Source organism: Zonotrichia albicollis, chromosome 10 (assembly GCF_047830755.1).
Source record: "Zonotrichia albicollis isolate bZonAlb1 chromosome 10, bZonAlb1.hap1, whole genome shotgun sequence".
Lineage (NCBI taxonomy): Eukaryota > Metazoa > Chordata > Aves > Passeriformes > Passerellidae > Zonotrichia > Zonotrichia albicollis.
In genome coordinates, this window is record NC_133828.1 from 7,817,137 (window position 1) to 7,842,621 (window position 25,485).

At 36.4% G+C, this 25,485-nt stretch overlaps 1 protein-coding gene across 4 annotated transcripts in view; it reads right to left on the minus strand.

Annotated features, from left to right (window-relative positions):
• Positions 1-1,887: 1,887 nt before the first annotated feature.
• The window catches only part of SLC35F5 (solute carrier family 35 member F5), a 30,213-nt gene continuing 6,615 nt past the window's right edge, over positions 1,888-25,485 (minus strand). For all 4 annotated transcript variants that reach the window (XM_074547939.1, XM_074547938.1, XM_074547940.1 and 1 more), the window contains 14 exons: positions 24,220-24,361; positions 23,001-23,144; positions 21,078-21,140; positions 19,853-19,934; positions 18,334-18,524; positions 17,052-17,133; positions 16,639-16,726; positions 16,025-16,089; positions 15,590-15,694; positions 14,956-15,115; positions 13,458-13,548; positions 11,048-11,202; positions 10,498-10,586; positions 1,888-9,579 (listed from right to left, as the gene is read on the minus strand). In XM_074547939.1, coding sequence (XP_074404040.1) covers positions 10,505-10,586; positions 11,048-11,202; positions 13,458-13,548; positions 14,956-15,115; positions 15,590-15,694; positions 16,025-16,089; positions 16,639-16,726; positions 17,052-17,133; positions 18,334-18,524; positions 19,853-19,934; positions 21,078-21,140; positions 23,001-23,144; positions 24,220-24,354 — 1,443 coding nt within the window. In that variant the 5' untranslated portion in view covers positions 24,355-24,361 and the 3' untranslated portion in view covers positions 1,888-9,579; positions 10,498-10,504. The remainder of the gene's footprint in view (positions 9,580-10,497; positions 10,587-11,047; positions 11,203-13,457; positions 13,549-14,955; positions 15,116-15,589; positions 15,695-16,024; positions 16,090-16,638; positions 16,727-17,051; positions 17,134-18,333; positions 18,525-19,852; positions 19,935-21,077; positions 21,141-23,000; positions 23,145-24,219; positions 24,362-25,485) is intronic.

Genomic DNA, 25,485 nt, shown 5'->3' on the forward strand with positions numbered 1-25,485 from the left:
GCACAACCCATCAAGTACTGACAGAGCCTAAGGAAGTGATGCATTTTAGGGTTTTATGGCTTTTTGGCAGAACCTGCCAAAAATTATTCCACATTTTACTTTATCTCTACGACTTAAAAGGAGAAATCACACAATGACTGGGATTCTAGCCATCAGTTAGGACACTAGAAAAAGAACAGGATTGTTATTGCCAACTTGCCTTTGAAAGTATATAGAAACTTTCTAAGTAAAGTTGCTTCAAATTCTTCTTTGGAGCTCCAGAATTCCTGTTGCTGGTCAGGGAATATGAGGTGAACTCCTTAATTAGTTTGGGGCAAAGCAAGTATCCCCTTTTTTAGTGTAAAAAGCTGCTTCTTGCTATAGCTGTGCAGTAACATTTAGGACCTCGGTAAAAAAGAATTCAGCTGTAGTTAATGCAGAAAACTCAGAAAAGCCTGTGGTGGATTTTTATTTTTTCTTTTTGATGAACTATTTAGGTAAATGCCTATCATCCCCGAGGTTTTAATTATTAAAGACGCTGAAAGTTCAGCTGCAAGAAGAAAGGTCAATGTGTAGCCCTGGCTAACTGCGGGAATCAGCGATGATAAACAGGTAAATTAATTATCTTTTCACCACTTACACAATAATTGCTGAGCCGGAGCTGCGGGATGGGCACGGCCGGAGCTCCCCCTGCTGCTCGCAGGCTGTGCGCGCTTTGCCATTCAGGAGCTCGCCGATAAAAACCACCCGAAACACACCAAAAATCGGTGTTGGGCTGTGCAAATGGCCCACCAAAAATCGGTGTTGGGCTGTGGTGCTTTAATCCCAGCGAACAGCCCAGCCCCAGAGGGACATCGGGGAGGAAGGGGAAGGGTAAACAGCGAGCAGTGCCGTGGGCTGGGATAAAGGCAGGGAAACAGGGAAAGCCACGTGGAACACACCGAGGGTGAATTCCCTGCTCCCAGGGCATCCCCAGGAGAGCCGGGCCCTGCCAGGGCAATGGGGACTTGCGAGGACAAACACCTCCACTCCCAATGTCCCCTCTTCTGCCTTCCTATAGACAGGTTTAACAGCTGGTCTGCAAGCCGAACTGAGTTAGAAGAAGAAACTGATAAAATATGAGTTTATCTATAACAAAGAAGAAAGCAAAGCCATTAGCATGGAAACTCATAAAATAAACACATAAAAGATACTGGTAGTTAGAAGATATGTGCCTTAGTGAGCAGTGTACATGCCTTAATTTGTTGTAAATTCTGACCAATTAATTATTGATGTTAATGACTTTATACCAATAAAACACAATAAGCTACTGCTGTGTCCAGTGAATATAATGAGCTGTTTTGATGTAACTAATGACTTAAGATCACGCTTTGTTAAGGGTATAAAACCTTAAGAACCACTTGTAATAATGAAGCAGCTGTTGCTGTCTCTACACAAGTGTGTGTGTGTGGTGTATCCATCCCAGCAGTGGCACTTCCTTCCCCACTGTAGGTACTGAGCACTCTGTCCCATGGTCTGGAATGTCCCCTGGTCAGCCCTGGTCCCCCATCCCGCCTGGGCACCCCAAACTCCTCCCAGAGTGGCAGCAGGAAAAGCAGCAAGGCCCCGGCGTGTGCAAGCCCCGCTCAGCAGCAGCAGCAACATCTCTGCATTATCACCCCGTGCTCAGCCCAGCCCCAATCCAGCCCCAAAACAGCCATGGGGAGGAAAATCAACCCTGCCCCAGCCCAAACCTGCACTCACACCAAGCTGACACAAATTACAGCCTTCCACATCCTGGCTGACTCCAGGTAACACGAGACATCCAACACTCGCTTTTAACCCCAGCCCTGGTGACCATTTTTTCTTAACTGATGATATCAAACACATCAAGTAACCCCAATCAAATACCAATTCCTGTTAAGAAAATAAGATTTATAATCTTTATTGTTTACTTACATATAATAAATATAATACAGAACAAAAACATCACACCCATTGATTGTATTACACAGGCTGTTAATCAGAACACATTACATTTTCTCTTCATTAGCCCTTTTAGAGGGTTTTGGTACTGGATATCAAGAATTTCAATTTATAAACCTTTTAACATAAAAACAATCTTCCAATTTCCACCTTCATGCATGTTTCAAATAATCATATATATACTGGTTTTGTTAAAAATATATAAGCACTGTTCAGTATTTGCAATATAGGACTTCAATTTCCATTCAATAGATCTCTACTAATATAGAGAATTTCATAAAATAATTAATAGCTTAAATCTGATTTTAATTAAAAATACGTATTCTCTATTTTTTTTTTTATTTAACTGACCTCCCATCAGAAAATGAAGTGACAGGACAAAGACACCCCAGGCAAAAGCCAGTGTTCACTTTCAGAGAACAAAGGGTAAAAGCTCTGGTTCTTGCTTCAGCTGCATTATCCTGGAATAATGGAGACACAATTTGGTATAAAAAGGGCAGGAGGAAACCAGATTTTTCTGAAGAGATATGCATCTCCATTTCAGATTTACCACTGCCATCCTGCTGTTTTCTTGGCTTAAAAATCACTGCATCAAACCCTGATATATGTTTTTCTCTGCATGAATATCCTTGCCATTAAATGGAAATTAGATTAAAATGCTACATTTCTTTTTTATAAAAAATAGATCAAGGTTTAACACACTCTGAAATCAGGTTTTCAAGTGCAAATGCAATACACATCAGCAATTCAGGTTCTGCTTTCACTAAGGAAAATGGTTAAAAGATGATGCATAAAGATGTTTCATAGAGGATACGTGGATACCTGGAACTTGCTGTGCTCCCAGAACATCTGAATTATCAGCAAACTACAGACTTCAGGGGGGAAAAAAAAAAGTTTTCTTCAGGTGAAAGCTCTTCAGTTAAAGCAGCTTCCCCTTTAAAAGTGTAACTGAGAATTCCCTGAAAGTCAGTCCAAATGCAACACCAGAACAACCACCAAAACTACAACTGGTTTTGTGCATCTTTTAATGCACTCAGGTGTCAGGGCTTCCAGAACTCAAAATTTCAACACTGATTTTGTTTTACTAGTATCTACTCCAAAGAGAACTTACACTTCAGCATTGTAGAGCTGAAGGGACATTTGTAATGATTTAAAATTCATGTATCTCACACTTAGTACATTTCTCTAATTCCATGCAGGTAATGTCAACTCCAACACCTGGCTGTACCTTCCATGTAGCCTTGTGTAAACAGCCTCTCGTGAGTGCCAATTCACAGAGCATTCCTTTGTAGCTGCATTGGATGGACTTCAAAAAAACCAAACCACAAACAAAAAGTACCTCCTAAGTCTCCAATTATAATTTTTTTCCATGATTTTTGTTAAACAATCACAGGGCTTAATTTAGGCCTTCAGCTTCAATATGAAATGATTATTTAAAATACCCAACCAGAGATCAATCCAATAAACTACTGCCTATGTAGAATTGGGCTATGCAAGAAATTACCCCAATGATTTTAGAGCATATACTTCCTACTTTCCTACTAATATTCTTGATTTTTAATTAACATCTCTGTCTTACATTTTTTTAGGGTTTTTTTCTTCTTCAATAGGAAAGTGACATGGGTTGGAAAGCCCCTGCCGTTCCCCTACCTAGAGGAAAAAGTAGATTCTAAAATATTTTAGAAATGACTCATTCTGGCAGGGCCACTTTCTTAATTGGTATGCAAGAGGTCAGATTTAGATAGAAGAGAAGCATCACCTGTGACTCAGACAAGGAAGACTTGTGGACTGCCCACATCAATGACACATTGACTGATACAATTGATAAAAATACAATCATTTGCATATAATAAAATTAGTTCTGTGCTAAATGGCTAATTCCCCTCAGCTTGATAAGTATGGGGGTTTGGTTGGTTTTATTTGGTTGGGTTTCTTAAAAAGGAAAAAAAAAAGGAGGCAAAAAAATCAGGAACATATGTTAAGAACTATGGAATAAACAGCCCTGAATTTTTATTTCTGAGGCCATTTCAGTATCCAGTCATTTCTTCTGTGGAACATAAAGAAAATTCGTGCACCTTTCCTGAAAAAACTTTAAGAAGTTCATTAATAAAAGAAAAGGAATATTGGATGCAACTTCATAAACTGAGATGCAGTTAAAGGACTCTGAACTTGTGGAACTAAACAGCTGCTTTCTACAAAAATCCTCCGAGAAAAGCCCTTTATGCTTTTTAAAAGTAGGAAGTGAAAGCCAGATGGAAATCCAGATGTATTCCACATCATGACAGGCATATCCAGAAAAAGTCTGGTTACCTACTAACACCAGCTGTAATGACAAGAGTGAGAACACAGATCTCTAAGTAGTCACATCACATGTCAGATTTATATTTTATGTCAGATTTCTAACTCCACAGAGGACTAGGGCAGTCAAAATACAATTACACTGGCTTTACCTAGAGAGGAAATTGACTTTGCAATGAATGCAACAGGGCATGGAAATGGAAATGTCAAAGCAGAAATCATCAAGAGGAAGCTGATGCTCAAGGCTGATGACTATGATCACATGTTCTCACTATGGACAAAAGAAGTGTACAGCAAAGTGCAGGGGTTAATATTTCTCATGCTGCTGATTTTAAACAAAAGTCACTTAACAAGACAAATTCAGGGTTACCTTCTAAATAATTAAGCTGCATACTGGCTATGTGGAAATATCTTTTGTGAACTGTAACAGTAGTGTGTTTACCACATTTACCAGCACTAAAATCCCTCCTTTATATTACTGAGGTCTTAAAGCAAACCACTCCAAAGACATGCTGCAGACAGAAATACTGCAAAGGCATAAAGGTCAACCTGGCTGCAGAGCTCTTTTCTATAAAGTTTTACTTTATTAATGCTGTCTATGACTCTTGTGGGCATTGGATCAGATCCCACTCTGGCCAAAGTAACTTTACTGGAAATACAAACAAAAAATCCCCCAAAGTGATGTGACTTTTTAAAAATTTAATTATATAATTGAATATATTTGTGTTAAAGATTTATACTGATCTATCCCAGAATCAGATCATGTATTATTACAGCACTGCCTAACCCTGAAAGTAAATGTCACTGTCATGCCAGAAATGCAGCTTCAAAATCAGCAGAGTAACTATTCATTTCTATGGCAAAAAGGACAATTAAGTAGAAAATCACACACATTTCATCACCTTAGAATGGATGTTTCTCCAAAAAGTAACAAAGTGTTGGGCAGAGTAACTTTTATTGACATCTTTAAATGCTCTTAACATTCTCATCATGATTTACCTGACAAGCCTAAGGAAATTCAACATGGAAGTTACATGATGTGAAATGTTTGAGTGAAACCTGGAAATGTTTGTAGTGATTTTAAAAGCAGGAATTAGTTATTGGCTCTCACAACATATGGTATCATCCATATTTCCCTGAGAAATCATGCCCTGAAATGATCATGTAAAACAAAATACAACATTAATGAAATTGTGGATTAGACAGGGAAAAAATGCATAACAACAGTTTATGAATCACATAAATGCTACTGGAATTATAACTGTTAAATCACAGGCTGCACGTGACAGCCAGAACAGAAATGGTAACTAACTCAAAACTTATGCCAAGGAAACTGATTCAAAGTACCATCCTACAGTTAGCCTTAGAACCAACACTGTGATATTAACATCAGCTTGTTTCTTGATTTTTGAGCATGTCAGTTCTTCACTTCATTTACACTCTGCCTTTCTGAGGTCTATTTGCACATGAAATTCAAAGTGTGTCTATAAACTCAGCCTATCCCCAATATTTAACTGGTTTTCCCCATTCTCAGAGAGCTCAGTTTAGCTCAGTAACATAATTTCCCTATGACAGGAGGATCTTCAGTAGGGAATACAAAGACAACATTCAACATTAAGAGAAATGGAACCAAGAATTACAAAGAAATTGTTTTGCCACCTTATTTAAAGCCATCACAGTTGTTAATAGCAGTACCAAGGCAGGAGTATTGTGACAGGAATGACAAAATACAGCATCACACACCAAGAAAAGCAATTTGCAAGCCCTCCTGTTTTGTTAGTACATTCCAAGGAGGTCTGCCATGAATAGACCAAGAATCACCTGCAGCTCCCTGCAGGGTTGAACACCAGCCCTGCTCAACACCCATTTCCACAAATACCCAGAGGGACAGCCAGGCTGTGCCTCAGCCTCCAGCTTCTGTGTGCAGTCCCTGCAGCCAGCCAGGCCAGTCCTGTCCTACAGCCCTACCCAGTACAGGCATCCCCAGAGGCCAAGGAGCAGGATGCAGTGAAGACTGGGAAAGCCAAAGAGCAAGCCCTCAGTGCCCTCAGGAGCACTCATGTGCCCCAGACTTGGTTACACAGGTGGCATTTCCATCCCTTGCTGAACCAGCACCACATCTGCAGCAGCCTCTTGTAGGGAACACATTTTCAGTATGACTGAAACACAAAACAACGTGGCCAGAAAAACTGAAATCCTTTTCTGCCTTATCAAACTAGGCAAGCCTCACCAAAACCCTAAAAGCAAAGGCATGCTCTGTTGTTTTTGGCAAATTATCATAATTTCCTTCATATATAAAAACCAAACAACCCCAAAACCTGAATTGCACACACAGAAGAAATTGTTGCTTGTCTCAAAGGATTACAGGAATGAGTTCAACTGTTTGACAGAGCAACACATAGTATTCATCCCCCATTTTGCAGGCCTGGGAAATCCCTGTTCCTTAACCAGCGTGTGGCAATCAGAGAAATGCTCAACATTATTTTCCTAAAGCATATGTGGTTCCTAGAAAAAGTAAGTCAGAATGAAGCCATTCCCAAATTGAAACAATAAGAGCAATGACAATATACCCTACCACACAGGGGTAAAGTATTCATGAGAGAGCTCCTTCACATTCCAGTTGTGCCACAGGGAAGAAAAACCCAGCACGTCTCCACTGCATCAGAGGTACCTGAGAATCAAAGCTAAATCTCTTGTGCATTTACCAAGCATCCATTAGAGAGCTATGCAATTTACATTTCAAATCAGACATTATATTTATAAAATATCATTGTACTAAAAATCACAAGGTTTTGTAGAAAAAACTCCATCACATTCTATTAAATGCAGGAACAATGTTGTATATCATAGCTGCTGTAATTAAAAGTGTAACACATTTCCTGTAACTACAGGGGCACCACTTTAAAAATCCTCTCAGCAAGGACAGTTTGTTTTGTTCCTACTATTTAAAGAATTGTAATTTAATGCAAAAACACAGCTTAAGCTACCTAGTGCCAGAAGATAAAAATATTTTATATCTTATTAAAAAAAAAAATAACACATTTTCGTGAAAAACATTTGGAAAGCCCTGACTTTGAATGTACTGAATGTTCTTCATCATTCCTGGGGTCAGAGACAGAAGAATATTTTTTTAGTACTTCTTTTCTTAACCTCTCAGACTAATGAATAATGAAAATTAACAGTCATATACATGGAAGGCTATGATGATCTTGGACTTTAAGCCATGAACATAAGGGCAAATATAAATAGCAACTCTGTATTTGACATTACAGATCCAATGCTGTTTGCATGACCAATTGCAAAAAACAGCCACAGAAAATTTTGCTACAAATACTGTCATTGCCCATCTGAAAGCAAACTTGGTTTTCCCAGGCTTAATGCACAGATGCCACAAGTCCCAGCTGATTCAAATTTGGAGTTAATGCCTGGTATCAAATATTCTGCAGCATCTCATTGAAACATTTCATTAACTGAAAAGAGACTTTTTTTATGGTAAGTGGGCACTAACAATACTTTTGAAAAAATATTAAAGCAAACATCCTCTAAATTTGTCATAATTTTAAAGGACAAATCCAAAACCAAAGGAAACTCCACTGATCAAAAAATGCCTGAAAATTCTACCAAAATAAAATTAGTTCAACATACTGCATTTGTGACCCCTCTACTTGTGGGGTTTGGAAATTGAACTGTGAAATTTAATTGACTTTCTTGTCTCTTTTGGGTTTGTGATTTTGTTGTGGTTGGTTTTGGGGATTTTTTAATTCTTATTTAGGGTTGAGGAAGGACTTACTATCTCATCTTAAAGACATGCCTCAGATTACCAAAGTTGGTAGTGCAATCCAGTATTAAAAACAAGAAGGAAAAACTTGATGAAGGTTAAATACTTGAACAGAATAGCCCCAGGTTCATTTTGTCTTCCTACTCTACACACATTTCTTATATTAAATTCCAGCTGCTGGCTTGAATTCTTCTATAAATGTAGAACTTAAGCATGTTGCTTTCCTGCATTACCTCTTAAATAATAGTTTTAATTACCAAAACACCAAAATTGCTTTTGGAAGGATCATTACTGAGTGCCAAAACACAAAAAGGCATTTCTGCTATGTCATCCTCCTGTATTTGTGTGGATGGACAGTAGAAACACCTTACATTATTAATAACCTTGTTATGTGGAAGAAAATACTCCTGGCTAAAAAATCCATCTCACATTCATTAAAAAAAACCTCAAATCCATAAAAAGCCAAAATTAACTTTGATCTAAGTGTCTTATAGGCCAGGAGCTGAAAACCAGCATTGATTAATTTCAAATATTCCTGAATATAATTATAATAGCTTCTCTGGATTCAAAAGGATTAAACACTGCAGCGGAAGGAAGATAATTATCAGTTTTAGAATAAATTTATTAATACAGCTGGGGGGCAAGAGAAATCAATGCAAACACCTTTCCTCTTCATATTGCTTAGCAGATTAGTGTAGTGCCAACCCACTGATTGAAAACTTTCACAATTAATTTGATCTCTTTCACAATGTGGCAGCTACACCTGAAAATTTCCAAGTCTGAGAGACAACTGAGACTGAGAATGGGTTACAGAACCAGTCTGTTTTAAACCATGTATAAGAATGTATACTCAAATGTATTTTAATTAGAAATATTTAACTATTCACTAAAATTTTAAGCATTCCTGATTGTTGGGCAGTTTTTTTGATTTTTAAACATCAGCACCCATTGCCATGACAAGGCTACACAAAATGGCCTAAGACATTGTATATGTAGTGTTCCAGGATCGTACAAAGACCCTGCCTCAGGAATTATAGGAATGCACTTAATAAATTATTTTTCTATTTTCATCTATTAATATGCAAATAGTTTATACAACATAAAAAATTTAATTTGTACCTACTACAGGTAACATATCTATTTAGCTTTTCATCTGAAAGCCTGTAAGACTTGATGACCTGCAAACTTATTTACATAACTCACTTTAAAGTATCTTTTAAAAATAATATTGTCCAGCATTTAACAAAATTGTGACTTAAAAAAAGAAAGAAATCACTTAACAGCATTTGCTTTCTTGATTTTGTCAAGTAATGTCACCAGCTCAAGTGTTATAAGGCAGGTTGGTTGCTCAGATGGACTAAGACTCCCACGGTGACAGGCATGTAGTAGATCTGTTCATTTATAAAATCAGATGAAAGCAAGAAAGAGAAAAAGTTTAGAGTTTCAAAAGAACTGAAACTTCTATTTTTACTACAAATTCAGAATAGGCACTGAAACATGATTCCTTAGGGACTTTTCCAGAAGATTGTCTCTTCGCTGGGCATCATTCCATTTTTAAACTAAGAAGAAGAAGAAAAAAATTATCAGGAGTACATAACTCAGGATTGCAAAAGAGAAATCACCGTAAATATTTGTTTCCATCTTACTAACAAAGGAAATAACTCCATGTCTTAAGACATCCCAATTACTGTTTTGGTTAGAGTATTTTTAATTTCATTATTAGATTTAAGCAATGTTGGAAAATAAAAATATACTTCTCGTGTAATTCTGCATGCATTATTGAAAACCCTGAAGCACAGGGCTAGGAGAGCTCCAAACTTTAATGCTTTAATGCTCCAAACCAGTACTGACAAATCATGTATGTTCCTTTTAGAGATTTGTGCAACCTCCTCTTAAAAGTGGGATATTCTGCAAACTCTTTAGCTATTCTAGTCTACTTCTCCTATGCTTATCATGAGAAATATTTAGTATAATATTTAATGGAATTTCCCAACTTAATTCTTGTCATACCCAAACACAAGGGCTCCTTTCCACTTTCTGGACCTGTAATGATAAAGTCTGGTGTTCTTTAAACTTCCCTAAATGGTTGGTGTTTTTCATGGGCTGCAGCAGCCCAGAGACCCCAACAGCACTAAAGAGTGAATTAATTACTTCAGATGTCTTCCAAACACATCACCCATGCCAAGAAGTTGTATGGCTCTTCTGGTGTATTAACTCACATCCAGTTTTGGATGAACTTTGTAATACTCCTTAGTAAAAAACTAAATTTCAAAACCATTGACCAAGAACTGTAAGAATAATGCTTGGCAACAAGCAGTAATAGTAACTTTGAAGATACACTTTAACACTCTGTCCATCAATCCAGAACAACACTGACTGCATGCTCTTTAAAAATGTGTCCTTGCATAACAGAAATGCCACCATGAAAACCAATCCTCACCTTTCTGTGCATTGTTTGAGGTTTATTAAAGGTTTACCTTTTGTCTATGAACAGCAGCCATCTCCATCCTGTGAAACACTATGCATAGGGATGAGGCTTTCACACTGCTCACTTTCTTCTGGCATTCTAAAAAAAAAACACATTTATTTCAAGTCATACAGTAATATTAAATTGGTTTTTATGAAGCCAACATAGGCACCAAGTATGCAGATGTTTGAACTTTAGCCATTAAATCCATGCAAAGACTCCTTAAATTTATCAAATGTACTCAAGTTTGCACAATTTTCACTGCACGGGCTGGGTATAGAAATTAATACAGATGCATTAAGGGAAAAATTGTGATAACCACTAGGAAACTTCTTTTAAAAGGTAAGCAGACTTCACATCTTTCCATTTTCTGAGCATTACACAGGTTAATTGTATGAATGGATTGGCAACTACTGCTATTAAGAAATTAGTATTATAAATAGTATATAAAATCAGGGAAAAATAAACAGAGCATGAGTATTGTGGCTTATAAAATACTATAGGATTATAGGATATGGGAAAGGCTAAAGAGACAGGATTATAGTTTGTGACTGCCCTACCTCTGAATTCGATGTTTTCTACAAATAAAGGCAAAAATTCTTCTGATCCCCACCATCACTGGATCCCAGTTGTTATAGTGACACAAGAGAGTTGCAATGAAAAATGAAAAAAATACAGGTACTGCTCCTGCAAAAAATAACCAGGAAAACTGCACCTGGAATTGAAACACAAACATAATTCACTAGATAGCTCAAAAAAGAATTGACATGCTGTATATTTGCAATGATTATTATTGTAAGTTTGAGATGCAGTTTGAGTTATTTTCAACAGTGTGAGTTATTCTGTACAATTACTAATAAAAATTGCACATAGTTATTGCTTCTTCTGAGAACTGCATAACCTGTTCCCACTGATCCATTCTTAACAACGGAACACTGTGTTTGCACTGGGAGCTGAATGAAGACTGTTATTTCCCAATAGTCTCAGGTTTAGGTTTTTAGTTGTGTTTCTGGTGCTGAGGAGAAAGTCTCCTAGACCTTCCATGGACTGGAAAGCAATGATCTATAAAGCCCACTGCAACCCAAAGCATTCCATGGCTCCATAACTCCAAACCAAGGGCACAAGGACAGAAGAGCCTGGGATCTGCCTCTCAGGATGACACAGCCAGGAACCAAGGGCACAGCCCCCCCGTGTGGAGAGAAGATCCAAAACTGAAGACTTTGGAGAGAACAGATTCAGCTTTGGCACCTGGCACTGATGATCCTCCTCAAAAACCTCATTAGCTGCAATTGTTAAGCCCTGTGTTTACCAACTGATTTCTAAAGAAATCCAGAACATGTAAATTGCCAAAAGGAATCAGTCATTAGAAACCCGGTTGTAATTTCCTAAGATTCAGATTTATGTTAGAAAATTACAGAAAAATAAATACCCAGAAAGTTAGTAATTATGAATATTGTATAATTACCATGCCATTTGACATTCATATGAAGGCTGCATGTATTGATATTTTCAATTTTACACTATATGCTGTGATTCTTGAGGTGTCCTGGGCAGGGCCAGGAGCTGGACTGGGTGATCCTGATGGGTCCCCTTCCAGCTCAGCACCTTCTAGGATTCCAGGATTATTAGCCATGCCAGTGGCATTCTTGTGCAGGGTTCTTTTAAGTAAAAAAAAGGCTGGCCAGAGGCAGGGCAGCTAAAATTTCTGTCAGGTTATCCTGTGAGATGTGGACACCTGAGACTTCAGCGGGCACAGGGCTTGGCTTAGGAGATTCTGATGTCTGTATGACAGACTTGCACAAATACACCTGTCCAAAAACCCTCAAAGTCTGCAGCACTTTGCCTTTAATCAGGGTCCCTCACTTGTACTTCTAATACTGGTAATTTATTTTCTAAAATGTAAGACAGAAAGGATTTACTTCCCACAACATGAGTTAAAAAGGTAATTTGCCCTTTTTTAACCAATGTCAGCTGAAAGTCATCCAACAGAGCTTGGGAGATGTTTCTGCTATTTGAAATGCCTCCATGTTGCATTAGTACATGAAGAATAAATTAATTTTACAAGATCTGGACTCTGTGTTTATTCAGAATAAACAGTCTAGAGATTAGGCTGTTTACTGGGAATTAGAAAAGTATAGTCCATTTTTCAGTTCATGCCAGAAAAAAAGTTTAGATGAATTACTTCATAAGACAACCTAAAATTTTCATAAATTGAAATATGTAACTATAATATACACCTCTACCAATGTATTTGCATATACACACATCTGTGTATATCTAAAATGTGTACTGACACACAAACCCACATATAAAATTCTTATTTTTTACTGCCAGCATTAGCTCACATGTACTGACCTCATGAAAGAGAATTTGGGGGGAGGAGCCTACAGATGTTTTATTCCTTGTTTCTTTTACAGTTATCACAAGTTATTTACCATCCCATAACATTTTATATCTCAAGTGTGCATTGTGGATGCTTTAAGAGCAACACAAACACAACAGTTTTACCAACAAATGTTTTATTATTGTTGGAACCACTGCAGGGTTTGCTCTATTTCCATGCTGGAATATGCAGGTAAGACTAACACAAAATATACTGCCCATCACATGTTCATTACAGAAGTATTTATTCAGGATCTGACTCTTTTTGACTTTTCTTATATTTATCCTTTTATTTTTCTGACTTATTTTCCAAAATCCACACTGACATGAAGTAAAAGCAAAATACAAGTTGTGTTTGGGGGTTTTGACTTCATTTTTACATGCACAAAGCTTCAGAAGTCTAAAGGTACTCATTACAATTTACACTTTGCTTGCAAAAACACTGAACAGCAAAGCCTCCTTTTGGCTGGAAACATTCCAAATGCAAAACTCAACTATTTTCTTGTACCAAATAAACAAGTACAAGCCTAAATGAATTTAATTAGAGGAAATTCTGTAAACAATGATCAAAATTCAGTAGTATCTCACCTTTTGCATGCACATGTCAGCTATTATGGACAGAGGTATTGTAAGGCTTAGGGCAAGTGTGCCTATCAGGGATGAGGTAAGAAAGCAGCCCCTAAAAGACAAAAAAATTATAACAATTGTACAATTTAATGACAATAAATAATAATTATAATAATGAGATCTTAAAAGTTAAAAGACAACCAAAGTAATGCATCAAAGAGGAAGACATTTGATGAACTGTTAGTTACTGTTTAATAATCAAAAATTAACTCACACCATCACACTCCATCATAAATCTGTGAAAATGCACAGAATTCTTAACTAGGCAATGGATGTCTTCTGGGCTGAGGTTTAATTCCCATACCAATCTTTTGAGATGATGGAAATTTCCCTATTTCAGATGTACTAACTTCATCTAGAAAAATCTGCATTTTGATTCCATACCCTGATTCTCTAGAGCATAAGAGACTGCTTCTGAATTACAACCAACAGAAAACTGTAAATGCATGAATGGTACAGAAGGCAATAATTTATCAGCAGGTTAAAAAAAACCAACTAACAGTCATATCTATCCCTACATTATGTAGTTGGTAATATGTGCTTGGGTGGAGTAAACAAGTAGGTTAAATTATAATATTTACTTCAAAAAATTTAAAGAAGATTATACTAGTGTCACACTGGACTGGTAAAGAATGATACCAGCACAAACTCTGTAATTAGTCCCAGTCCAAAACTCTAGGGAAAAGGAACTGGAAGTAAAACTAGCTCTTAAATTGACTGGAATATCATTCTGAGTAATTAAACAAATATCATGTATGCAAAAAGTCTGTGCACACCCATGTACTTTACCCTATGCTAGTACTTGATTTTGGAGAGACAATGTTCAAGGTAATGTGTGTTATTTTGCCTACATTAAAATTACACTTAACCTGACACTGATACTGAGCTGCAGTTTAATCTTCCAGGATGGCATTAACATCACAAAAATATTCTACCAACAAACCAGTTCAATTGCAAAGGAACATAGGCTACACTGCATTTTTAACTAGGACTGGTGTAAAGGTTTGCCAAGAAACAAAAAGTCATTAAAATTCATACATAACTTTAAACTTGAAAAAACAAACAAAAATCCACACCCACGAAAAAAACCAAAATGTTTTTGTGGAACTTCATCTACTCCATCTTGATCTTTTGTTGCAGTTTTGCCACAGAACTGTTACAACAGAATTCACACTCTACTTCTGCTACTGCAACTCTGTAGCACAAAGTCTCTTTGTCTCAAATGTTAATTCTGGACTAAGCTAAGCACACAGCATTTCAATTACTACAAGCACACATCAGCTACTCTTTAAAGTTAGCTGTTGTCTTAACAGGACATTGTGACACAATGGTGAAACTGCACACGTGGACAGGAAAAACAGGAAAAAGAAAAGGGCACAAAGCCCAACCTAGGCAATTTTACATCTCAACATAAGAAAGATAATTCATGTGAAATATATTCAATGTATGGAGTACATACCACAGCCAGAGGAACTCCGACAAAACTGTTCCAATAAGGCCATTTATGACAATGCACATCCATATCAGTTTATTGGGAAACTCAAATGCTTCAAACCCAGTATAGTGAAGCAGGAAGAACCCTGGCCACAGCAGCAACAGATTAAACAGTCCTACAAAACCTGGATATAAAAACAGTATTAAGTAAATCATAATAAATTTTCTTCAACATAACCAAAATCTCAGCTAAAATCAGCTACATTGACAATATGTCTATAGAAAAGCAGCCATGAAGCAATATTTGTAATGTTTCAAAGGAAACAAATGTAAGAAACTCAACCTGAAATTCACAAAGTAAATTTGCATCAGATATTTACAGGTTTGAAATTGAAAAGAAAATAAAAATGAAGAAATCTCATTAAGTCAGTGGGGCTGTCTGCATACCTACAGGAAGTCCTCTCCTTGTTAAGGCCCTAAATAAGAAACAATTCACACAGCCAGCCTCTAAAGGACTCATAACCATGGGAATAAGAGGCTTTCTCTACTTCCTTGGCTTTTCTAAGCCTCTTTACCACTCAGACACAGTTCAGTGCCTGAAAGCATATAATTTAATCACACATTGAATTAAAGCTTTCAACAGTTACTTTTAGTCTTACCAAAGAACATTGGTATGTCAAGTTTATCTTCTCTATCCACTTTCCTTTTTATCATGACTATGTAGACAGCATAGAGCATTGCTCCTACAAGAGACCAAATGGAACCTGGAAAAATGGAAAAAATACTCCCTTGAGATATGCCAAACATGTTATGCACAATAGGATCAACTCTCCTAAACTTCTGTTGATTAGAATCCATTACTAAATGAAAAACATGGGAAAATGGAGAAAGCTCTAAAATATAAAAACTTTCCCAATATATACATAGGGTGAAAAATTATCATAAATGTAAGTTTTAGAACTTCAAACTAAAAAGCCAGATTGTGAAATGTTACATGAATTAGAGATCTAGAGCTTGCTATATGACTACTTAGTACTGTCAGAAGATGGTACTGACCACTGCATATTCCAGGATTAAAACCCAAAAGTAAATACCTATTGTATCTTTTCCAGCAGATTTTTCAGATCCAGAAAGGTTAACAAGTACCACACCACCAATGCTAGCAAAAAAAAAGAAGAAATGCAAAATGTTGTTTGAACTCAAAAATTTCTTTACAAAAACAGATAAAAGAAAGAGAAAAACTAATATACAGTTCTATCTTTAGGCATTTTTAGTTAACCAAAACCCACTTCTGGTATGTCAAAAGGTCTCAGCTGCTAAGGCATGATCCCAAGTTAAAACCAACCAACCCCACCTTTAAATACCCAAAACAATGCACCAGGCATTTAATGAAACAGGCTGACAACATTGAGTGTCAAACTTTTTTACCATTACACATAAATAAAACAAACCACAAATAAACAACAAGAAAATAAGTTCATCTATTTCCAACAGAAATTACTCTAATTTCCTACAGGAGAATGAGGTTTGGAAATGGTTCATGATATGAAGCATTTAAGAATCCTTAATTTAGTTGCTCAATTCATCTATGAAACAAGAATTTTTAAAAAGTGATGGGTATCATTTATTGTCACAGATAGCACAGGTACAGTTGTTCTCTCACTGTACCAGGGAGTTTTGGACCCAATGTTCCCTCCCATTATCTTACCTTAAAATAACAGCCAATAATTTGGACAGGGTAAACCGATCTCCACTGTTGCTGGGAAAGACTGCAGCTAAAATTAATGTAAAAAGCCCTGCAAGAGAAATTCAGAGGAGTTTATACAACCAAGTTTTGCCAGTAGTTTGCTCAGAAAACTACACAGCTTCAAAGCTATTACACTCCAAATACATTTCTTTAATATACAGAGGTAGCTGCAGAAGTACACACATAAAAAGCAGGGGAAATGTGAAGGTACTCTAAAAAACCTCTGCAAATACAAAATGAATTTTCTAAACACACATATTCAATGCCTTTAGGTCAAATCCACAGGTGAAAATGTTACACCAACCCATTGGAATGAGAGTTCTATGTTGCAAACAGTGTTGTAGTGCACATCTGGTGGTGTAAATAAAACTTACCAGAGGTTGATGACAAGATATTAACTATGGCAACCTGGGTATCTGACAGAGCTTCTTGATATGAGAAATTTGCCAAGAACCACTGGGGAAAAAGAAAAATAATCTTCTTATTATATGGGTGGCAGCAACAGAGTTTAAGTTTCTCGGTGCAATAAAATCCTACTTTAAAAAAAACCACTCCACTTTATTTTTTATTTAAAAAATAAAATCAGAACGAGATTTTTAGCTTAGAGACTTCTAACTTTTGTTAAAGTGGAAGGCACATTAAAAGACAGCAGCAAACCTAGAACTGGCTCAAACCAACCACATTCAAGTACATGTTTAATAACAAAATACCATACTTCAGAACTTAAAAAGAATTAAAATGACATTATAATAGCTAGTCTGAAGTAACTAAAGGTACTTTTAACTTGTTTTGGAGTGCTTCAAGATGATAACTGCACAAGGGCTGCAAAGAAATTTCAGTAATGCATGTGACACTAGTCAGCCTAATGAAGTTCTTCCAGGGTACTTAAAACCAGCACACATCTCCACTGTTAAAAACAAGCATCTCTTACGTTCAATACCTAAAAAATATTTCTTAATTCCTCCATAAAGGAATAAAATGGCAAATGTTTTCTCACTTCTTGATTGAGATCTCACCAGTAAGATCTCAGATATATTCTAAAGGAAGTAACCACTCTCTAGTCTTATGCAGAAACATTCAAAAAGTCCAAGAAGAAATACATGTACATGCCAGAAGCACCCATGAACAGAATAAACAGGATTTGTTTTGTGTTCATGAGGATACTACCCCAGAAAAAAATTAAAAAATTACACCACAATTTTCTGGTACATGCATCAGTGGAATTATTATTGTTGATGATGATAATAATAATAACTATAATGCTTAAATAGCTCTACTTCCTGAGGAAAAGCCATGATGAGTCCACACTACATAGAATCCATTTGGCAGTAGCAGCGAAGGTGCTTCTAGACAAGGCATCACTGATCTGCCCTCTACGTTTTTCTGTCTCAAAAATCCTGCCTGGATTCTCTCTCTCCCCCCAGAACTGAGGCAGGATGCAGCAACAGCTGAAATCCACTCTCTAATCTTGCAAACTACCAGCAGATCCATAATTAAAGCTTGCATAAGGAAAATTTTACTTCTTATAGCACATTTATAAAATGAGGTTTAAAGAATACAAGTCATCGCAATACTCACTCACTATTATTATAGTTTTAAGTTTACAAGTTTTAAATGCATCTTTACTTAAGCCTTCTGAAAGAATGGGGCACATACCACGAAGCAAAAGAAAAAGCTGATTTTTGCTACTTGGCTTGCAGTGAGCTTTCCCACAGTTTTTAGGATGGATTCCTGCTCCTTCACTGTTGGGTAGGACATGCGGGACAGCTTTGCCTCCAAGGCATGGCTCGATGGCAGCTGCCGGATCTCCATGATGTTGCTGAACCTCACACGAGGCTTCTTGGGGGCTTGAGAGGCAGACAAAACAGAAAAAAATTTAAAAAAAAAGAAAAATATTCATATTATTATTAAACTTTTTGAGCCAACACAATACGCAAATAAAGTGATGATATTGTAACACATCATTGATTAAAATACTGCAGAAATAACGGGTTCTTATTCAATTAGAAGACATGCCATCATGATTTAGTGAACTAATATTTTGCTATTCAGGAGGCCACTAATAAGACAAAGCACAATTAATTACTGTTTTCAATCAGTAAGCTGTCCACCCACGAAAACCTCACTGAAAAGCACCACCCCTGCTCCTTGTCAAAAATATCAACAAAAGGTAACAACAGATTTTTAGACAGGAATTATTCCATCTTAAAAAACATTATATATATATATATGATTTTCTTTAACTGTGTAAGAGCCAAACAGCCAACACCTGCACACAATTATACCTAACTGCAAGGACAATGTTTCATTTACAAGATTAAAGTCCAACAGCCCTCAAAGCTTAGCAAGGACCATAAAGTCACTTTGCCCTTTTGAAATCTACTCTCTAACTAATCTTGCAAACTAGGGTCAGGTTTCATTTAGAAGCTTATTTTACTACCACTAGCTTCCTCCATAAAGAAAACATTACACTAAACACTACAGGCAAATATTAGCTTAAATGAATGTGAAATAACCCTAATTTCCTTAAAAAAGTAAAGGGAAAGCTGCAGCTGGAACAACTCAGAAGTGATCGGCGCATGTTGCCACAGGAAGCAGAGCCTACCAAAGTGTGCCATGGAGAAATTAAGAGAGCTTCCCTTTGATAAGCAGGAACTCTTTTGCTGAGGACTGGCTGACTGGATGCTCTGAAGCCAACCTTCCCACAAGTGTCTGGGACAGTTGGGCCTGTTTCAGGTACTACCACAAGATAGTGAGGCTTAAATAAAACCAGAATGCACATAGACTGTTAAAATTCTTACTTTGACTGCTTTGCTCCTGCTCTAAAAAGGACAATAGCTTGTTTTTCCAGAGGCTGACTCACTGCTGCTGGTCTTACAAGCCCAGAAGGAAAGAATCACAAGTACTGAACTCAGTTGGTCCCTTGAGATAAACATAGGCTGCATCTGTAGTGACCAAGAAAGGTAAACTGAACGACAGGCCTATGTTTTCTCTACCTGAAAGTAAATATATGAGACTGCAATTCATGCAATAGGAGATTGCAGAAAGGGGAAAAAAGGGGAAAAAAAAAAAGGAGGGGAGGAAGGGAAAGCACATCCTGCAACATGAGAGCAGTTATACTAAACAAAGAGAAAAGTCACTCCTTCACCAAAGAACTAACAAAGTATTTACTCACTTTTCTCTGCATCACTACTATTACTGCCATTTTTTTCAGTTGGCAAATCATGAAACTTTACAGGAACATATAAAGGTTCACTCTGCAATGAATCAGTACAAGTAAAAATACAGTTAAGCAGGATATTTCAATTATTACCAGAATTTATTTAGCAAATTAGAAAACTAAATAAAGTAAAACTTAAGTTAATAGCAGGAGAATCAAACTTAAAACAGGTTTGCACACAGTGGACAGACTTGTCAAAATTCATGTATACAATAAACTGTATGTTACACACATTGGAAAAACACAGTACTAAAAGAGAACTGTGCTCTTTTGTGTGTATCCTCAGGAACACAAAACTTATGGCCAGCCTACTGATTAAAATTACAAAATAAGTCATCAATATTACAGATATTTCATTAGCTATAGCTTCTGTCCAAATTATAAACTAGAAACATGAAATACAGATTGTATGTAGAAAAACTCAAGTACTTATTTTCTTCCTATGACCCTAAAGACCCTTAATTTTGTACCCTAAACATGAAAAAACTTTGGGAAATATTTACAATACATAAGGCACTTAGAAATATTTCAAGCTATTAAAACTTTTGCTTACAAGACAAGTTTTAAGCTACTTGTTTAGATTAAACTGATAAACTGTAAAAGTAAAGTCATTAAAAAGATCTGATAGTTGGATTTTCATTAGGCTTGCTTAGAATAAAAATTTTGGTGGATGTTTAAATTAATGCAAAATTGCCCAATTTTCTAGAGCCACATGATTTTAATGAATTGAGAAGGCAAAGATTTTATTCTTAAACAGAGATAAGGTTTAAAATCCCCAAAAAATTAAATTAAGAACACATCTGAAAAAAATGTCTCTTCAAGCAATTCTGTATAAAATATCCATACAGTAATTTGCAATACTCCATTGCTTCCTCCACCTCATTACAGAGATGGTACTGAGCTGAATCTGTAAAGGTTTTTCTGTAGAAGATAATATTTCTTTGACAAACTACTACAGAAGCATTCAATTAAGTGCTTTATTGAGCTGAGAACCCATATTTCTTATAGTAAGCAATACCATTATTTGCAGCACTTATTAGTAACATATAAGCATATAAGTTCCCAATCCCCTTTGACAAAACCTATTACAGCTAAAACTGCCATATTTTATAAACAGTAAGTCAAGATAGCTGTGCCATGTTATTGTAAAGCATTCACCTTCATAAATTAAGGCACTTACCAGAGAACTGTTCACAGTGGTATCTGTTGTACAAGCAGCAAAATAACCTTCAGCATCTGCAAACTAATTACAGAAATCTTCATGCAATAAGCTACCAAGGCAAAGTCATTAGTAACTAAAACTTTTGAAGAGTAAGGTTTTTTATGACTTTTTCCATCATTCTGCCACAGTTCCCTCTCTCCTCTCAGCCCTCCTCCCCAATACCAAGAGGGCTTACAAGTTCAGTAATAATTTCAGTACTTCCTTGTATCTCTTGAACCCCAGTGAATTCAACTACCCAGGTATGAATGCAGGATGAGGCTCTTAGATACAGAAATACTGCAAAATTCAGTCTTAGGGACACAATGCCCACTAAATGATTGTGCATCTATTAACAACAAGATGATTCTTTCTTCATTTTATAGAGGCCAAGTTCCTTTCCCTCCTCCTTTCTGCACCAAACCCATATTCCCTGACCTGCAGCTTTCTGTTCTACCATGATGGTGGCAAAATTATTAAACAAAGCTTTTAATGTGGAAGAGAACTTAAAAGTAAGGTGTGAGTGTTTCTCCAAGCAATCATTGAAATAAAAACATATAAATGGATGTGTTGTCCATACTAATAAACAGAAGACACTTTAAAGGCACTTGAAATAATTACAGAGTTGAATATTTAACTACACCCCTTGAAGGGGAATAGATTTTCTAATAACACATTACAGTCCTGTCTGCACTGCTCTTTTGAAAAGGAAAAATAATGGGATTCCAGTGTCATGAGTGCCACACACAACATGTGACACACTGGGCACTCTTAGTCATTGCTTTCCAGTTTGTATTTCATTACTATCAGCAAAGAAACTAAGTTCTGTTTATTCCCAAATTATCTTATGAAGATTCTGAACAACATCAAGTCTAACACATGCCATATTACACACAAACACTTGGTATTAAAGGCTGATCTAGCAAAAATTGTATCAAGATATCAGCCAACTTTAAATGCTCCATGTGTTTAACTCAAGAATTTTTTAAAAATATTTTTTCAGTTGTCCTTTGTGCTTTGTCTTTTCTTAAAAAAAAAAAAAATCACACTTTAAATGTTATGCCTGCAACTGTCACTATCAGTGAAGGCTAATGGATCCAGAAAATCTTAACTCAGTTTCTTTCACACAAGCTATTTTCTATAAAGACATGTTGATTAACAGCATGATCTTGGATCACATTTTCTGGGTTTTATGTAAGATTAGTATCAGGCCAAGTGCCTTCCTGCTTCCTGAGTGCTGCTGTTCAGCATCTTGAAACACTGGAACAGAACAACTGCTCTTCCCAGCATCTCTTGGAAAAAACCCACTACTTCTGTCATATAACACAATTTTAGGTTCTAGCACAAACAATGCCTAACTCTGGAATGAGCATCAGAAGGTCACTCATGCATAAAACTATAATATTAACAACAACAACAACAAACATGTAATTCAACCACTCTTACTAAATGTAACTTTAAACCCCTCAAAACAGTCAGCAAACAGTTCATAGTTGTGCCAGAGACAAAAAGAGTCAGTGCTAAAAATCAGCTATGAAGTTCTGATTCCATTGGTTGCAGATGCTGGGGGAGTCAAAGGGAACCAAGAGCCAGCAGGGAGTTCCATAAGCTCTTGTTAAGAGGAATTATCCTCTGCAATTGCCCAGGATACAAATCCAGGCTGCAGGGACCAGTGGCCTGGCCCAGCAGAGCATTTCTTACAACTCCTGACACATCTCACATTGCTTTTTCTTGCCTCTCACCCTTCCACATGACAACTGTTATGGCTGCCATGCCTTCCTGTGGCATGATTCAGCTTATACCTCAAATATGTAACCTTTTCTCTTCTCTAGTCTCTATTTTAAGGGGTTTTTTCTATACAAGCTAAGACAAATATCACAACATCTACAGAGCTGTAATACTTACAAAAGCTGCATGCCTTCCACGAAACCCACGAGTGCACTGTTGCCTCCATGGCTTCCAAACAATAAATCCCAGGAGGTACAGAACAAACATGGATGTTTTTGCAAATGTACTGAAGAAGGGTTTGTTGTACCTTGTAAAAACATACTGTGGAAAGAAAATAATTGCAGTATCCAAAATTATCAACTAGGTAAGAGTTCACAAAATGAATGATCAAGTGTAAATATACAGTCCAGAACAGCCTGCTTCCCAAAACACCAGAGTTGTGAGTATTGGCATGGATAACCAAAGGAATCAAGTGGCCCTACCTGTTCTGGGGGAACACTCTCCCAAACTACACCCAATGCCAACAAAAAGGAGACTTTTTGTAAGAAACAATTCCACAGAAGGAAAACTACTTGTTACTTGTATCTCACCAAGCAACACATTTATATGCTACTCAAATAGCACTGAAAATACATTTACATACAAATATTTTCTAAATTGAAGACCACTTTTATAAGCAATAATATATTAATCATAAATTAGAGAAGATTACTTTGGCTATTAACATTTCAGTATCAAAAGTGACTCCACCAGCTCATTCAAAAAAATTTTTATTAATATCCTTATCATTAATAAAAAATTAATATTTTATTAATGATAAGGACAGACATTTGTACATGCTTAGTTTCAAAACTGATATAAAATATAACTTAATGAGAATTCAGAAAAATTAACTTAGGAATTTATTAAGAACTCAATTTCCATTGCTAAAGCTCTGGTTTAAGTCCTAAAATGTAACATGAAATAAATACCACAACATGGTTAATATATGAACCACAATATGGTTAATACATGAACTAGATGAAATTACAGGGCTTAACTCCATGACTTGTGCCTTTTCATCCTGAATTTCTGGATGTTCTGAACTACAATTCAGCACATCAATCAACCTGCCAGTTGTTACAGTTCATTTACTAATTTCTGGGAACTATATGGGCATTATTTTAATCAATATAGCAATAACAAAATGAACTCCCTGATTACACAGTGATGAGTTTATGCTGTTTCATTTTAAAGTCACCAGTAACACCTTCTGTCTCAAAAGAAACAGGCACTGAGCTGAACTTATCTGTAAGTTTTAGTGGATTCAAGCTGGTGAAACACCAAGTTTGATAATTATGATTCTGCTGCATTTTTCTCATGAATTTCCCCTTAAAGTGTGTGGAACAGTACTCACAGAAGTGAGTTCTGAAGAGGCCACCCAGATGACATCAACCAGGAGGAGAATGACAATTCCTAGAGCCATTCGCCTGCGCTGGGCAGATGAGCTGCTCTGGGAGCTCATCCGGTTCATGATAAAAACCCACACCATTTGGAACCTGGGCAGAGGGGACAGAAATAACACACAGAAGGTTACAGTGACACACAAAAAAAAAAAAATAAACACTGGGGGCAACTGTTTCGTACATATAAACAGGATCTGATAGGCAAGGACACATATAGCTGTGTTGTTAAAAAGCAGATCTTCGACAGATCCGGCAGGAAATTTTCAGAGATATTAGAGACAATTAGAAAGTAAATTTTAACTTTGCAAAAATTTATCAACTGCTTTAGGAATGAAGTAAAAAAAAAAATAGGTAAAACATAATTTGCAATTTACACTACAAGTTTTGCAAACAGTATAAATTAGATTTATGTGTTGTGACAAATGTCAGAAACGTGTTTAAACTTAGAGGCATTCAACAAATATTTCAGAAGACGTAGGAAAACATTTGAGTAAATTATAAACTCTTACAACAAGAGGTAATTCAAGAAAAAAATAGAATAATTAATTGTAAACTTTAAAAAGTAGACTACATATGTAATTGCATCAAAAATATATAGCTATTTGGTAATTTATGAAATACAGGCATGAACCAATCCTAGTGAAAATCTATCAAAAATTCATTAATGCTGCTGCAAAGGAATTCAGATTTGTGACATAGCTTTACAGCTGCCCTAAATTTATTAAAGGCCTAGTTTAGGAAAACTTTCAATTATATTACTAAAAAGCTTCAAATACAATTGACAAAGACCAATGACTCATTTTTGTACTAGAGTCCTTTACAAACTCTCTAATGAATATCAGCCAAACATGTATGTGGTATTTCTATCATTAACATTCACTTATTTATGTATATAGTTTAAGAACCAATTTATTAAGAGTTCATTAACTACAGAAGGCACAGCATGCCATAAACTCAAACACCATCTCTGAGAGAACTGCTTAAGGAACTGCAATCTAAGTCATCTTTAGAGAGCAGCTTCAAACTTTCACAGAAAAGAGAGGTCAGCTGCTTTGCTAATATGGTTTGATAAATTTTAACTGAGCTTTGTTTCTTCCACATGTGTCAACATACAAATACTTGCTTTCTTTTCATTATTTACAAATTATTTATGGAAGAGGCAGTGCAACAATGTCCTCAGTGAGTGAGGAAGGTACATTATTTTTTTCCAGAACAGC